A 16050-nucleotide genomic window follows, 5' to 3' on the forward strand; every position below is an offset into this window, starting at 1 on the left:
TTAAAATTTGTAGGTACTAATATACTTTTGAGGTACCAATATGGACATTTTAAGTAAAAATGCATACTTTTTGAAAAGGTACCACCCCAGTGACAACTCATGACCTTTAGTTCTTAGAGTATAGCTACTGTGAATATACTCACCAGTACATTGTATTTATTTGTGTAATACTAGTGTAACTATACACATGTAACAACCCACTGAATAGTATGTGTCAGTTCAAATGTGTAACAGGACTTTAATAACAATCTAAACTACCCCTTACTGATGTGATTCTACAATTTACCTTAAAACAAACATATAAACATAAGGCATTTGTATATTTCTATATACACTTATACTTTTTTGGCAGGAGTTTGCTGTTGTTAAACAGTTGCACAAAGGTTTAGGTTTTATTTATTACATAGTGTTTTGTTAACATTTTACACTTCATATTGAGAGGACAGTTTTATGAGGATTTACCCTGTAATTACACTGATATCACAAGGTGATAATGCAGCGTTAATTCTGCCATTCTTATTCTAATACAGTGTTCAGAAGTACATAGTATGCAAACAGGTGTGGAAGTGGGAAAACATCTGCAAGTGTATTGTTGTTACACAATGCACTAATGTAATTCTTGTTACAGATACTTGTTACCAATGTCCTGTTACACATTTAAACTTACACATACCATTGTGTGTTATGTGTGTAGTTACACCAGTATTACACAAGTAAATATGATGTACCAGTGCGTACATACACTGTAGTTACATACTACTTACTGTATACATCTAGTTCCATGTAAGTTCACAGGTATAAGCGACACTTAATATAAAGTGGGACCATTTATATAATCTATAGTCTGTAAATTGTGAAAAATTACATTTTTGTTTTATCCACAAGTTCTACTAGACAGTTGTTATCTTTTGCGAATGTTAAAAGATTATATTACTTAAAAGAAACACTGTACCTTTCCAACCTAGGCTCATTCTGATTATGTACTCCTATATACATGTCTGGAGAGGGCCAAATACATCCCGGGAGCTACATTTTTTTGCAGTTTTTGTTATTGCGAATTTGCCAGAGGCCGCTGTGTATGCCTTTTGAGATCTCAAATTTCTCTCGCAAGTGTCATTTGCTCCTGCTCTTCTCATGTAAATCCACCAGAGGCCGCTGTCGACTGACTGACTGACCGATTCCCCCCATCCACCCCCTTCTCTAAACTCAACCGTGTTTTAAAAAGCACCGATTGACCAGCACCTGCTCACTTCCCTAAACCCAACCGACATTTAAAAAGCAATCCAGAAAAAGAAAAGCCCTTGCGACAGCCTTATTTTAACACTTTTTTAAATTTTTACCACATTCTCACCCTGTTATTTACTCGTTTATTTAATTTTTCGGCTTTTGTTTTAGTTTTACCTGCTTTCTTGAACCATTCTTCGCCAGTCTCAAACCTGGTAGTCATAGTCACCTCCGCTCTACGACTCAAATCGTCCGAAATGCGGAATGAGCCACTGGACAACTGGTGACAGCGGGAAAGCCATCCATACGGAGGTAGGCGGTCAGCAGGTAATCTCAAAAAGGAATCTCGTCTTACCGCCGATAGCATTAGTCTTAAGATGAAATGCAGCCTTACATTCCTCTGGCTACTTAATTTTTATTACAGGGGTATGTTTTCAGAAATAGCCTATGTTACACCTTTCCTTAAGTTTTTTTTTTTTGCTGGCAATTTATCACCTCCCCAACACAGCCTGGGAAAACTCATCCTCATTATCATCAAGGTCTCAGGTGAGAGATAACGCTCTGTTTATTAGTAAAGCATAGCATCAGTGCTTTGTGTGCAGGCGAATGTGTTTGTGTTAATGTGATTTTGTCCAGGAGAGTGCATTTTGTCATGCACCAATTTGTTTCTCTGTGTCTCCGAAACACACAGGGCTGACATAAGAGTACGAAAAGCCATTTTCTCACAACATCTGCTCACAAAACTACCCCAATTTCCTCTCCCATGGCACAGATATCTTACTTGAAGGTGGAGTCATCCTTGCTCACGTCTTGAAGCTCACTATTTTCAATGTCCAGTTTTGATGTGTGCAGCTCCACAAATGTTAATGAGCATGTGTTGTGTGTATGAGCCCGTACTAATGAGGGCCAGACTGTGTGTGTTTGTGTGTGTTGCAGATGTCCAGGGCCACAGCAGTGGTGATGGGCATCTCTGCACCCACCCAGCTGATTTTCCCATGGCTTTGAAGTCAGCTTTACTTTCAGAATCCACTGATGGCACCCAATTACATGAAAATCATTCCTTGTTATAAATGATCTTAGCGTCCCGGTCTCAGACTGATGTCTGCAAACACCAAATGTGAAGGAACAGTTTTTTATATATATATAAAACACAATACATGACTGAAATGCTAGTTTGATATGCTAATGATTGTGCTGTACCTGAGGATCAAACAGAAATGAAATCAGCTATCATGACCGACACTCCAGAGTTATCCCATTATGGCCACTACTACAGAGCCTCATCCCATCATGGCCACCATTTCAGAATCTTGTCCCAACACAGCCACTGTTTAAAAATCTCATACCATCATGGCCACCATTTTAGAATCTCATTCTCCGATAGTCACTGCTCCAGAGGTTAATCCCCTTGTGGCTTCCTCTCCAGAGTCTCCACTTTTTTGTTTGCCTCTTATACTCGCCGAGGCTGTATTCATTTTCCCAAATATCAGTAATAGTGTGAATTATTACAATTTAATATAACCTTTATTTCTGTTCAAATATATATTAAGGGCATAGCTTAAGCCTCACCCAACCATTTTAATTTGATAATCTAATATTTGTACTTATCAAATTAGTTTATTACTCAAATAAGCATATTTTAATAATTTCATAAGATCATGTGACACTTGTCACAAACACCAGTGAACTAGCATGGGCAGATTGCTGGAGATCTTCACATCCGTCTCTGAACTGGACCGCAAAAACTATCATGCACCTCACACACACCAGTTCCTGATTCCCTCTGATTACTCACACACAACTGGAAGCTCATGATGAACTGATTATTAGGCCTATAAATACACCTCACATTTACAGACACATTGCTGAGTCTTGTTTGTCAGTAACATTACAAAGTGCACCCTAGTCTAGCCTTGTAGTGTTTGTTTTTTTGTTTATCCTGTTTGCCACCTGCACCGACCACTGCCTGTGACCATGACTACTCTTTTGGAGTACACACATGATACCGTTTGTTCCTGTTGTTGCCTGCCCTACTATTCTTGTAAATAAACTGTGCTTGTACCCCAGTGATGTAAACCGTTGACTCCTGGCATAGGAGTCTGTATCTCTAACAAGGAGGCTAAAGACCATGGCCTCTAGCTTCTGTCGCTAGAGCACCTTTTCGTGTTGAGAGGAGAAAGGTTTACCTGCACAGCACTTCATTAGCTGGCCTTTGTTACACTGACCCCCCTAAACCTTACTCCCATCTGGGTCATGGCACCAGTGTAACCTGCCGGTCCTACAACACCCAACTCGTTCCGAGTGGAAACTGAACCGGAGTTGGTCGCTCTCACAAGGAGGCTAAAGACCATGGCCTCTAGCGTCTGTCGCTAGAGCACCTTTTCGTGTTCAGAGGAGTAAGGTTTACCTGCTCAGCATTTCATTAGCTGGCCTTTGTTACACTGACCCCCCTAAACCTTACTCCCATCTGGGTCATGGCACCAGTGTAACCTGCCGGTCCTACAACACCCAACTCGTTCCAAGTGGAAACTGAACGGGAGTCGGTCGCTCTCACAAGGAGGCTAAAGACCATGGCCTCTAGTTCAGAGGAATAAGGTTTACCTGCACAGTACTTCACTAGCTTGCCTCTGTTACACTTGCATCTTAAAATGTGAATTGCAGTGCTCAGAAGTGGTTCTGCCATGTTGTCGTTGTCATGTAAACTTGCCTCACCTTCTCCTCAAGTTCTTTTGATTGGTCCACTGCTGTATGAGCTGCACTGCATGTAAAAGCTGAAACTGTTTTATCTTGACATGCTTTCTAAAAACATGGTACTCACGTCCGAGGTGCTGTAGAACACAAGACACAAGCTCTCACACACGTCTGTCAACCACGTTTACTTAAAAAAACAATGGAAAAATATGATTCCTTCTCATCTTGTGCTCATGCAAGTTTGAGTCTTTTCTCTACACACACACAAGGTTGAGCAGGAATATCCACTGCGCCAGCTTTTATGAATGGACCTCCAGATGTTTCATTGAACAAAAAAAAAAGTAAGTGAAGACAAAAGAGAAAACAAATGCTGTGTAAACTGCATATATCTGGTTTTATGTCACGATATGTGCAGTTAATAGTCTGTTTTATCTGACAAAATCAAATTTAATCACCAGTGGTGAGCAATACATACACACATCCAGTTATGAGGAACATGGAACAGTAAGATGGTGAGTGGTAAAGATGAGAAACGACAAGGAGCATGAGACAAAACAGTGGCCACGTCCGAAATCGCTACTCAGTAGGTACTGCTTTTGAATTTAATTTACTACTCGACTTTTAGATAAGTATGTTCTATATCAGAGGTATCAAACTCAGTTCCTGGAGGGTCGCAGCACTGCACTGTTTAGTTCCAACTCTGCTTCAACACATTTACCTGTAGGTTTCAAACAAGCCTAAAGGACTTAATTAGTTTGATCAGGTGTGTTTAATTAGGGCTGGACCGAAACTGTGCAGAGCTGCGGCGCTCTAGAAGTTTGACACCTGTGTATAGTATTTATGTAGTAGTATGAATGGAACTTGAACGTACTACATCCGGCGTTTTGTCATGATCACTTGACCTACCCACGTCAGTTGCTTCTCTTCAACTCCCTTTCATGAATTCTCTTGCAGGGCATCATAGGATAGTGTAGCGTGCATCGGATGCACACTTCAGAATCTCGTCGGAAGTTGTAAGTCATCCGGGTACTTCTTGCATACTGTTTTTTCGAATTCTATGATTTTCGACATACCACTTGGCTCGCATACTGTTTTTAGCTAACTATATAAGCTGCGTCCCAAATGGTACACTATGCACTCATGCACTATGTACTTATGGACTTACACACTCAACAGGATAGTATATGTATGTAGTGTCGTCCCAAATGGCACACTAATGTTTTTTTACTAAGTGGAAATTCAAACCGTTTCCCTAATGACGTTTGACGGTTGCCACATAAGTGAAATAAACGACCGAATTATCAAATAATACCTGCCGTGAGTATAACCGCATTCACCATCAGGAGGCGCTATAATCACTCTCGTAGGAGAATTTTGCTTTCACCATCCAAAATAAATAAAGTTATCCAACATGTGCGCCTGATAGCTCCGCCCCTTCCGCTACGTAAGCAAACCTGCGGTCGTTGAGTGCGTGAAGTGTCCATCATTACACACTTCATTTTAGCGGCTGAATGAGTGCATCATCCGGGTAATTAAAGTGCACTTAATATTTTTAGAGTTTTCAGTGTGAACGCACTACTTGCACTATTTATACTACAAAATGGCGTAGAATAGTGCATAAGTATGCAATTTGGGACGCAGCTATAGTATAGAAGTATGTGATTTCTGATGCAGCCAGTGACTTCAGTACACAGACTGGTGATAAGCTAAATGATAGACAGGTGGAAATTAATTAACACTAATTACAGGCAGGAGAGGGAACGAAGGAAAACACTAGAGTGACATGACAGAAGAGGGAAACACAGAGTCCTGACATACACACTGTATTGTCCAGTATGACAGACATTAGTTCAATGTGTAAAACCTCTTAGATAAAGAAAAATCACTTCTCAAACACAGGTGAATTATTTCCTAACCTCTGAGTCAGCTGGGCTTTTATCAGAGTCTAACATGTTTCAGTCGCAAAAATGCATGTCCCTCCCCTGGGCTCAAGAAAATAAATGTTACGGTAAGTGGGAACAAGCGGCCAATTAAAGCACCATGACGGATGAGCGTAGCGCTGAGATGACAAGCCGAGCTCCCTGACTACCTGCGGAGAGTATAGAAATAGAGTGCGTGTCAGAGAGACTATTGTTTCCTGAGAATGGTGGGTGGCTGCATTTTCAAACCCTTATAAAAGTTTTATTTGTGAAATATTGCTCTGGCACACTCTGTAAACTTTTGCACCCTCATTTTAAGTAATCTCAGATTTATGGCTAAGCTTTTTGTCAGTCTCTAGCATTATTGTGGATCAGGTACATTTGTTTACTGCCATTTCCTGAATGAACACGTGCCGCTTATTTATATAGAACAGTGGTCACCAAACTTGTTCCTGGAGGGCCGGTGTCCTGCAGATTTTAGCTCCAACCCTAATCAAACACACCTGAACAAGCTAATCAGGGTCTTACTAGGTATACTTGAAACACCCAGACAGGTGTGTTGAGGCAAGTTGGAGCTAAACCTTGCAGGGACACCGGCCCTCCAGGGCCGGGATTGGTGACCCCTGATACAGAAGGAAACTTTAGAATCAATATTGCGCCACAGCCACATCATCCTGCAGCCCAAGACCGGTTACTCACTGAAGCTAAGCAGGGGTCAGCCTGGTCAGTACCTGGATGGGAGACCACTTGGGAAAACTAGGTTGCTGTTGGAAGTGGTGTTACTGAGGCCAGCAGGGGGCTCTCAACCTGTGGTCTGTGTGAGTCCTAATGCCCCAGTAAAAGTGAAGGGGATACTACACTGTCAGTAGTCGCAGTCTTCGGATGAGACCATAAACCGAGGTCCTGACTCTCTGTGGTCATTAAAAATCCCATGGCACTTCTCGTGAAAGAGCAGGGGTGTAACCCTGGTGTCCTGGCCAAAGTCCCTCTATCGGCCCTTACGATGATGGCCTCCCAATCATCCCTTTCCACCGAATTGGCTCTATCACTGTCTCTCCACTCCACCAATAGCTGGTGTGTGGTGAGCGCACTGGCGCCGTTGTCCTGTGGCTGCCGTCGCATCATCCAAGTGGATGCTGCACACTGGTGGTGGTGTGGAGAGGACCCCCCCTCATGATTGTGAAGCGCTTTGGGTGTATGGCCATACACAATAAATGCGCTATATAAATCCACATTACATTACAATATATTAGATATTTCTAACTGAACCCAACTACAATACAATACAATGGATGAGGACTATGTAGGATACTAAAAAATATCTTGCCATATTGCCATGCCATAATCTTACTAATATGACTCAAAGCCAATTAGAATATGACACATTAAAGAGTAGAATGGTTTTAAAACAAGAATGCAATGAAAAACAAACAACTGGCTTGAGATTATTATGGTGGCTAGAGAAAGCAAACATACTGTTATACCACTTAAAGGGCACCTATGGTGAAAAATCTACTTTTCAAGCTGTTTGGACAGACATGTGTGTAGGTTTAGTGCATATACTGTCATATTGAGGTGATATAAACACACCCAGTCCTTTTTTTAATTTAACAACATAAAAACGGTAGACCAATTGGAGCGGTTTTGAGACAGACAGCAACTTGACGTACGAGTGCGGTCCCCCAGCTCACCAATATTGATTGACAGGCGCGCATTGCCACATCCTCAGTTTGTTGTTTCACATCCGCCATTTTGAGCGTGAGTCAAAGCGATATCACGAAAGGAACTCCCTTGCTCTATTTTTGGATGTGAGGCTCATTGGGCTCAACACAACAGCCTTTATCGTCTTCCTGCGAATGAGCAACAGAGATTTTACATTTAGCGGCCATTTGAGCTGAACACGCAGTGAATGTAACGTATTGAGATTCGGGCCATTAAAAACAGCTGATTCACCGAGTCTTTTAGCACGCTCTCCAAAAACACTCGATTGATCTCAGCTGTCATTACATGATTGCTCTCATCTGTGCCATTGTTTGTAACTTTAGGTGGGTTTGCAAAACTGTGTACCTTTTATTGGGTCTTCCTTAAACTTCAGCCGTTTGCATTTCCCGCAGTCACAGAAGCTCCCTGTCATCTCAACTAGGCACAGCTGGAAAGTGTGAGAGCGTTGTCTCGCGTGCGCGTCCCTCCATTGGAAATAATGAACTTGCCTTGCAAGCTCGGAACTTTAAACTAGCGCACAGTTGGCGTAACTTTGTTTAGTTGCCGAAGTTTTGTTTCGTCCAGAAACACAGTGTTGAAAAGCATTTACGATTAATTAACAATGACGAATTAAGGCGATGGTCATTGTGTAACCAGTTAATCGTTGCATCCCTATATGGATGACGCATGCATCGAATCAGTTGTAAAACTATACAAAGACACAAATGATTGTGTAACGACCGCTCTGACACATTAGCTGGGCTCAACAATAAGGACTGCCCGATGGCCCGGGGCGAGCGTGCCAGATGCTCGGGACAGTAAACAGGATTGTTAGTGGCCCGATCAAGCATGTGCTGCCTTGTCACTAAAGTTTAATTTGGCTGTGACTGTCATTGCGTGCAAACAGGGTGCTTTCACACTTAAACGTTTGTTTTGGACCCTGTCTTGCTAGCCCAGTTAGCATGGTTCGTTCGACATATGTGAATCCCGCAATTGCGCTCAGATCCACGCCAAAACAATCACTCCGAGATCGATTGTAATGAGAAAGCAAAATGATCCAACAAACTAACGAACCAGACTATTTGTGTATTATGGTTGTGTAATAGTCATGGCTATATAAAATGAGAATTATGAGTAGGGCCGGATGTCATTCCTACTGGCAAATGTGTATTTTATGTCGAATATGAAAGTGAAGCATGCTGAAATAGAGAGCTGTTTATTTGTTGGAAAAACTGTGACAAATTACCATCTGAGAACTTTTCCATATGTTAATCTTATAAGATTTTGCATTAGGCCTATTGTTTTGGTTATTTCTGCACTGACAACTAGAAAGAAAGATCAATATTGAATATCAATATATCAGTTCATCTGTTATTTCTCTCTATAATTTAAGCATATATTTATTTCCAAATTTATTTACATCACAGTTGTATTTTTTAAAATTGTCAGTTGTATTCAAAGAAAAGTTATGCTGAAGTTATGTTTGGCTTTTGACACGTTATTTAAAATATGTGGCTAAGAAATAGTTATTTACTACTTTTTTTGGTGGGACCAGTGAAAATTTTGGTTGGGCAAATAAAAATCGGAACCACCAGTGGAAAAAAAATTGTTAGCGTTGAACCGTCTGGCCTTAATCACAGTATGAATTTTTTTATGAATAATTGGGAAATTATTTAACCATAAAATCACCATATGAATAGAAGTTCCCTTGTGAATCAAGTAAATCACAAAGATAATTAATGTCTTTTTCATGCCAATTCTGATTAAAAATCGATTTATTCTTTACTAAGATGCTTTCGTTGTTTCATAGCTTCACTTTGTGCAGGAAAAAATTGTAAACGAAACATAACTTCCATGCCAAAAGAGCCTGTTCATGAAATTTAGAGAGGTTTATAGGGAGTTTTGATGGAGAAAAACTACAAGTTAACAAAAATCTGAGACCACCAATCTGTTTATAAATATTATGTGGCATAAAGTAATCTTACTCGTACTTACGCTTCACGTCTGCGTCTTGTTTGCGCAGCTTTACAGTTGCTTTCTCCCCCTGCAGTTCAAACCCGTGCATGCGCATGCCCTACCCATTGTAGTTGCACTGAAGCACAACTCTGTAGTTTGAACCCGGCGCGAGGCAGCCAATCAGAACGTAGGTTTTTGTCTCGCGGAGGGCCGCTGCATGTTCTCTCATCATGGTGAGTCCAGCTAAATACACAGTTTATTCACATAAACGCAACGCTGTCGTGTTCTGGCGACTACCTAGCACACGTTTAAACAACAACCCGTGTTTTCGCTTTGGTTAAAGACAGTTGCTGTGAAGAAATGGATGTAGCGTAGACGAAATAAAGACTGGTTAGCATGTAAGCTAATGTGAATGAGTGGTTGCTGCTAATGCTAAAGCTAATGTGCGTTTGAATGAAGGTTTGGATGTGTTATTGTGTTTATTAAAGCACATGTGTTAAATGTGTCACATCTAATAGTGTCAGACGTTTCTGTATGGAAGCTGCTTGTGTAGGATAATCATTTGCTTTACTGACTGCATAGATGTTTATGCTGTGTTAGAGTAACTAACGTAGAGAACATAAACTCTTATCACGCTGAAAATATTAAATAAAGTAATTGAGTTTAATCACAGACAGTCCATCTGCTCCTGGCGAATTGAGATGTTAGTCGACTAATCAAACTTTAATAAAACTCTTAAATTAATCGAACTTGAGTGGCAGTTGATTAAACTCATATCTTCCGTGATTGTGTTGTTAAAGACTAATAAAATCATATGGTTATTATGATACTGAGCAGATTACTGGTTTTCTGTACATGTAAGAATACTAACTAAAGGTTATAAGCTGGTTTGGCTGGAACATTTGATATTTTCTGTCATTAGAATAGACTTGGGGAGGATCAGTCACAGATCAGTGATGCTCAGCATCTTTATCAGCACTTGTTTCTCTATTTGATGATTTTGGTAACTTACTGTCTTATGAACGCTTTATGACTGTTCCTTCATTCATTAATTTTCTTTTCGGCTTAGTCCCTTTATTAATCACAGCGTAATAAAGCACCAACTATTCCGGCAAATGTTTTGCGCAGCGGATGCCCTTCCAGCTGCAACCCATCACTGGGAAACATACACGCTCATTCACGCACAGACAATTTAGCCCACCTAATTCACCTACACCACATGTTTTGGACTTCTGGGGGAAACCGGAGCACCTAGAGAAAACCCACGGAGAACATGCAAACTCCATACAAACGCCAACTAACCCAGCCGAGGCTCGAACCAGCGACCTTCTTGCTGTGAGGCGATTGTGCTACCCACTGTGCCACCGTGTTGCCCCATCACTGTTCATGACTTTTCTATCCCTTTCAAAAAATACTGTTTTTAGAGCTTTTTCCACACATTTAATGCATCTGGCTAAAAGTCATATACAATACAATCCAATAAATGTAAAGGAATCAGCATTATTGCTGGACGGCATTGACATTCATGATCAAACTATAATAATAAACCTATTCATCTAATTGTTCAGCAAAGAAATCCTATTGTTCCGTGTAGGCATGGGCTGGTATAAGATTCTGGCTGTATGATAACCTTTTATAAAAATGTCACTGTTTTCTAGTATCCGCTTGTTAAGTTGTGATGGATGGACCATTATGAATGAAATGGCAAAGCGCTAATAATTTTCAGTAATAACCAATGGATTTTTTTTTCACTTGCACCATTAAAATTTAAATTCAGTTGTTTCATTCATTCTTTTTCCTTTCGGCTCAGTCCCTTTTTTAATCCAGGGTTGCCACAGCGGAATGAACCGCCAACTAGTCCAGCACATTTTTTTACCCTGCCCTTCCAGTCGCCACCCATCTGTGGGAAACATCCACACACACACTCATTCACACTCATTCACTACGGAGAATTTAGCTTACTCAATTCACCTGTACTGCATGTCTTTGGACTTTGGGGGAAACCGGAGCACCCGGAGGAAACCCACGCAAACGCAGGGACAACATGCAAACTCCACTCAGAAATGCCAACTGACCCATGCGAGGCTCGAACCAGCGACCTTCTTGCTGTGAGGCGACAGCACTACCTACTGCGCCACTGCGTCCCCTCAGTTATTTCTTAGTCACACATTTTAAGTAATGTGTCACAACCTGCAAACTCTATTTATAAACATATAATTTAGCATAACCTTTTTTTAAAAAAAGTTTTAAAAGCTATAATAAACTAAATTTATGCTCAACATAAATTTATGCATAAAAGCATGGAGAACTTTTAAACACCAGGTCTCACTGGAAGAAGAGACAGTACTGTCTCAATTTAATCTCCTGGCTAAATAAAGGAAATAATAATAATAACAATAAAAAAAACATGTTATCTTAAGGAAGACAAAACATATTGTTAAATAGTTAATAAATGTTAAATTTGTTAAACTTTTTTTGATAGATTTGTTGGTTTTACCGATTGGCCATAGCTTTACATGGACAATTAGGGAAAACTAAGACCTGAAGACCCACAACAGCATATTTAAGTGAATTTAATACTTTTCATTTTTTTTTTTGAGAAACATTTCTATTTTGGAGCTGTAAACATATCAGGCTGGATAATGAAAATGAGTCAATAACTTCTGCTGTCTTCATTTGTTTCAAAAACAGATTTCTTTACAATTAAATCGTCATCTTTGGATATCTTTTCTACTAGAGATACTGTTGTCCTAAAAAAAACTTTTTAAAAAGTAAATAGAAAAATCATATACATACCTTAGGAACAGTATTGCTGAATATTTTGGCGTTTTAAAACCTTGACTTTTTCAAACCACGGTATACCTTGAAAACTGTTATTATCCCATGCCTAGTTCTGCGAGGCAGATTCCGTTGGGTAGAGGTAAACGGAAAAAAAGACTAACAAAACTAAGAAAGGGGTAAGTCAATTACAACTGTATAAAAGTGTATGAAAATAAATAAGAGCATCTAAGGCCCCGTTTACACTAGTACGTTTTAGTTTTAAAACGACGTTTTAGAATGAAAACGATCCGCGTCCACACTCGCGTTTTACCCAGCGTTTCTGAACTGCTCTCCGTCCACACCAAAACGCTGAAAACGCACATCACGTGACCACACAGACGCTCTCGGGCAAGCGCTGCAGCCCATGTACCCAGATGAGAGCTCTGCTAGTCGGACTTCTCATCAAGCATCTCCCGCTGGATCTAATCTCACTATATTTATTAAACGGGATATTTCATTCATCTTGTTGTCTTTATCTAACGACATATTCCCTGACTTTGGGCATTGGAATCTATTACTTGTTCTCAGGTAACGTGTTTTGGCTGAGCGCAAAGATAGGTTAATGATTAATGTAACCACGTAGCCTATTCTGTATATTGACTGATCGCTTGCCTTTATTTCCTATAATGTATAAACTTATTGTATGTTATACTTTTAAAATGGCCATTATCGATTCTTAAAACTGATACTCAGCAAAAGAGAGGGGATGTTTCGTATTTTCACTGAAATTGAAAGGAGGCAGTTGTTATCGGCTCCGTTTTGTTATAAATATCCAGACAGTGAAGATGACGCTCATCTTATACAGCACGGCGCCTCAACATGTCTGCTGTCTAAGTTGCTAATATTAAAATGAAAATAGGCAGTTCCTTAAATCATGTTTACATTTTATTGTTGAGAAAGTGAAACAACGAAGCCAGGGTGATGTGAATGAAGTTATAAAGTACACTGTTCCCTTTGAAGATTTACCCGTGTCCTCGGTATAGTCTGCTTTTCCATATCAAACTGAGAAGAAGAGACTGCAGCCTTGATCAAACTTGCGAAGTCTGAACTTACACGGAGAGAATGCAGGACTGAACCGTGTGTGTAGGCTACTTAATATTCAGGAAAAGCCCCAATCATAGAGGCGAACGTCTGCAGCCCCGCCTCCGTTTTCAGATGTCTCCGTTTTCCATCATCCACACTGAGACGGAGCAGCAGCGTTTCAAAATGAAAACGGCCTCTCCAGCGTTTTCGAAACGCTCCGTTTTCGGCGCTCGAGAACTCCGGCGTAGTGTGGACGGTTGGCGTAACCGTAGCAAAACTTATGCGTTTTCAAACTAAAACGCATTAGTGTAAACGGGGCCTAAGGGTGCTTTCACACCTACACTTTTGTTTCGGACCTGTCTCATTTGCCCAGTTAGCGCGGTTTGTTTGGCATATGTGAAACCACCAGCCGCTCAGGTCCGCGCCAAATCAATCGATCAGAGGTCGCTTGAATGAGGTGGTCTTGGCTCGATTGAAACGAACTCTGTAGCGGATCGATTGTAGTGAGAAAGCGATACGATCCGAGCCCGGTTATATCAGTGTATTATGGATATGTGATAGGCATACGGCTATATGAAGAGAGAATTATGAGCAGGGCAGGAAGTCATTCAACAGACATTCCAAGTCTCCCGGAAGTTTCGGTAGTCTCCCGCAAATGCAGACACTCCAGGATGCCCACAAACGAGTGATAATCTCCCGGTAATCACGCATCATCCTCCTCCCAGTCCTCAAATTCGTTGCGCACCCTTCTCCCCCCTCCCCACCGCATCCCTCCTCGCTCTTCAGACACGTCGCGCACACCCTGTCAAACACCACCAAACCTCCCCCTGACACCTGAGCGGGACTTTGCAAAATAAACCGTGAAACTCTGTGACCAATGTGAGGAGAGTTTACTTACACGTAACTTGTTTTAGCTCTTTTGGTCCATTTAGAAACTTTGCAGTGTGAAAGCGAACCGCACCAAGAGCAACAATGTAACAATATACATATACACTGTAAAAAATGCAGGGTTCCACGCAATTTACTCATGTTGCCCCAAGACAAATTGATTAAGTTAACGTAACACTTTTAACAAATTTGTGGATTAAACATAAAAAATTAAGTTGTCCCAATGAATCTCAAGAATTATGTTGTTTCCACTCATTTTAAGTAATTTGAACGAGCACAAAAAAAGTTTTTTTTTTTTTTTTTTGAGTGTAGTACCAAAAATCTGACACATTTTTTGTTGTTACACATATGGAAAGATTTGAGCAGTGAGTCAACTTCAAAAAAAATGTCAAAAATTATGGATTAAAGCCATGCGATTTTTGTTTATGTATAAAAAATTAACAAGATGAAAAAAGTCGAAAATAAATTCTTTAGATTTATGTGCTGATTCTGAGTAATTTCTTTAAAAATAAAAGATTTTGCGAAAGTTGGGGATTTATTTAAAAATTCAAATTATTGAGGTACTGTTGGTTTTATATTCACACATTCATTCTTTTATTGTCTCTATATTGTTTACCAAGCTAATATGAATATTCGGTCAGAATTAGCATGCAATAATAACTTTAAAACAACATTAGCACTGTCTAATTGACCGTAAGCAATGCTGTACATTGATAATTGTTGGGTCCTAATATGATTTTTCCCTTTGTAGAATTTGCAGAGAATAATTTTCTGAAATTATATTATTAAGGATAATGTCTGAATATCTAAATATAAAACCAACTTTACCTCTATATTCTAGGCATAGGCCAGAATAAGATTCTGACGGTACAGTATGATAGCCTTAGATAAAAATATCACAGTTTCATGGTATTGATATCCTAATTGTGGTTGTATATTTTCATTCGTGCAGAAAAAAAAAAATATCAGTACTGTTGTGGTTACTGTAATGGACTCTATTGTTCATAACAGTCCTTGACTGATGCTAATAGTGGCCCCAGTCAAGCTCCACCTTATCTCATTGTGCCACCTTTAGGAATCCATTGAGGTAAAGTTGGTTTTAAATTCGCACATTCGTTAATTTTGGTCCTTTATATTGTTTACCGCTACTTGCAATTTCAGACCGAATATTTAATGTAAGTTTGACTTCAAAACAACATTAGCACTGTTTGGTTGACTGTGAATAACGTTGTGAGTTGATTGTCATTGGATGCTAATATGATTTCCCTGTTTAGAATTTGCAAAGAATACTTTTCTGAAATCATATTATTAAGGAGAAAGTTTGAATGTGCGAACATAAAACCAACAATACCTCAATCATAAATTCCCCCTCACTTTGCACTTTGCTAGTTGGTGTTGGAAAGCATTTACCTGGTTTAAAGTCACCAGTTTCTGTCTTTGCGACTCCATGTTTGTATCTTCTGTCATTCACGTATTAAATTACTTTGTCTGTTTTCTAAAGATGGGGCCACCAGGAATCCCGCCTCACTTCCCTCCAATGGGAATGCCACCCATGGGCCAGAGGCCGCCCAGCCTGGCCCCCATGCCCCCGGGAATAATGCCACCCATGATGCCTCCAATGGGCGCTCCACCAATTGGACAGGTAACTGAGAAATGCTTTTGTAATTCGGGTTTTATTTCGGGAGTGTTGCTGTTTTAAAATGATGATGTTCTCCTGTGATTTGGAGTCAAAATGCAGGGGGTGAAATAACTTCAGAAAGACTGCAGCAGTGTTGTTTCTTATACAGAGATTAGTAGCTTTAGTAAAATGAATTTAGAATTTGATGGC

The 16050-nt window shown here is 40.1% G+C and overlaps 1 protein-coding gene across 2 annotated transcripts in view; it reads left to right on the plus strand.

The window, feature by feature from the left end:
* Window positions 1-9518: 9518 nt before the first annotated feature.
* The window catches only part of prpf40a (PRP40 pre-mRNA processing factor 40 homolog A), a 47550-nt gene continuing 41018 nt past the window's right edge, over window positions 9519-16050 (plus strand). The window contains 2 exon segments of one of the 2 annotated variants that reach the window (NM_198356.1): window positions 9519-9724; window positions 15724-15864. In NM_198356.1, coding sequence (NP_938170.1) covers window positions 9722-9724; window positions 15724-15864 — 144 coding nt within the window. In that variant the 5' untranslated portion in view covers window positions 9519-9721. 2 annotated transcript variants of the gene reach the window in all.

Source organism: Danio rerio, chromosome 9, assembly GCF_049306965.1.
Source record: "Danio rerio strain Tuebingen ecotype United States chromosome 9, GRCz12tu, whole genome shotgun sequence".
In the NCBI taxonomy this organism is placed as follows: Eukaryota; Metazoa; Chordata; class Actinopteri; order Cypriniformes; family Danionidae; genus Danio; species Danio rerio.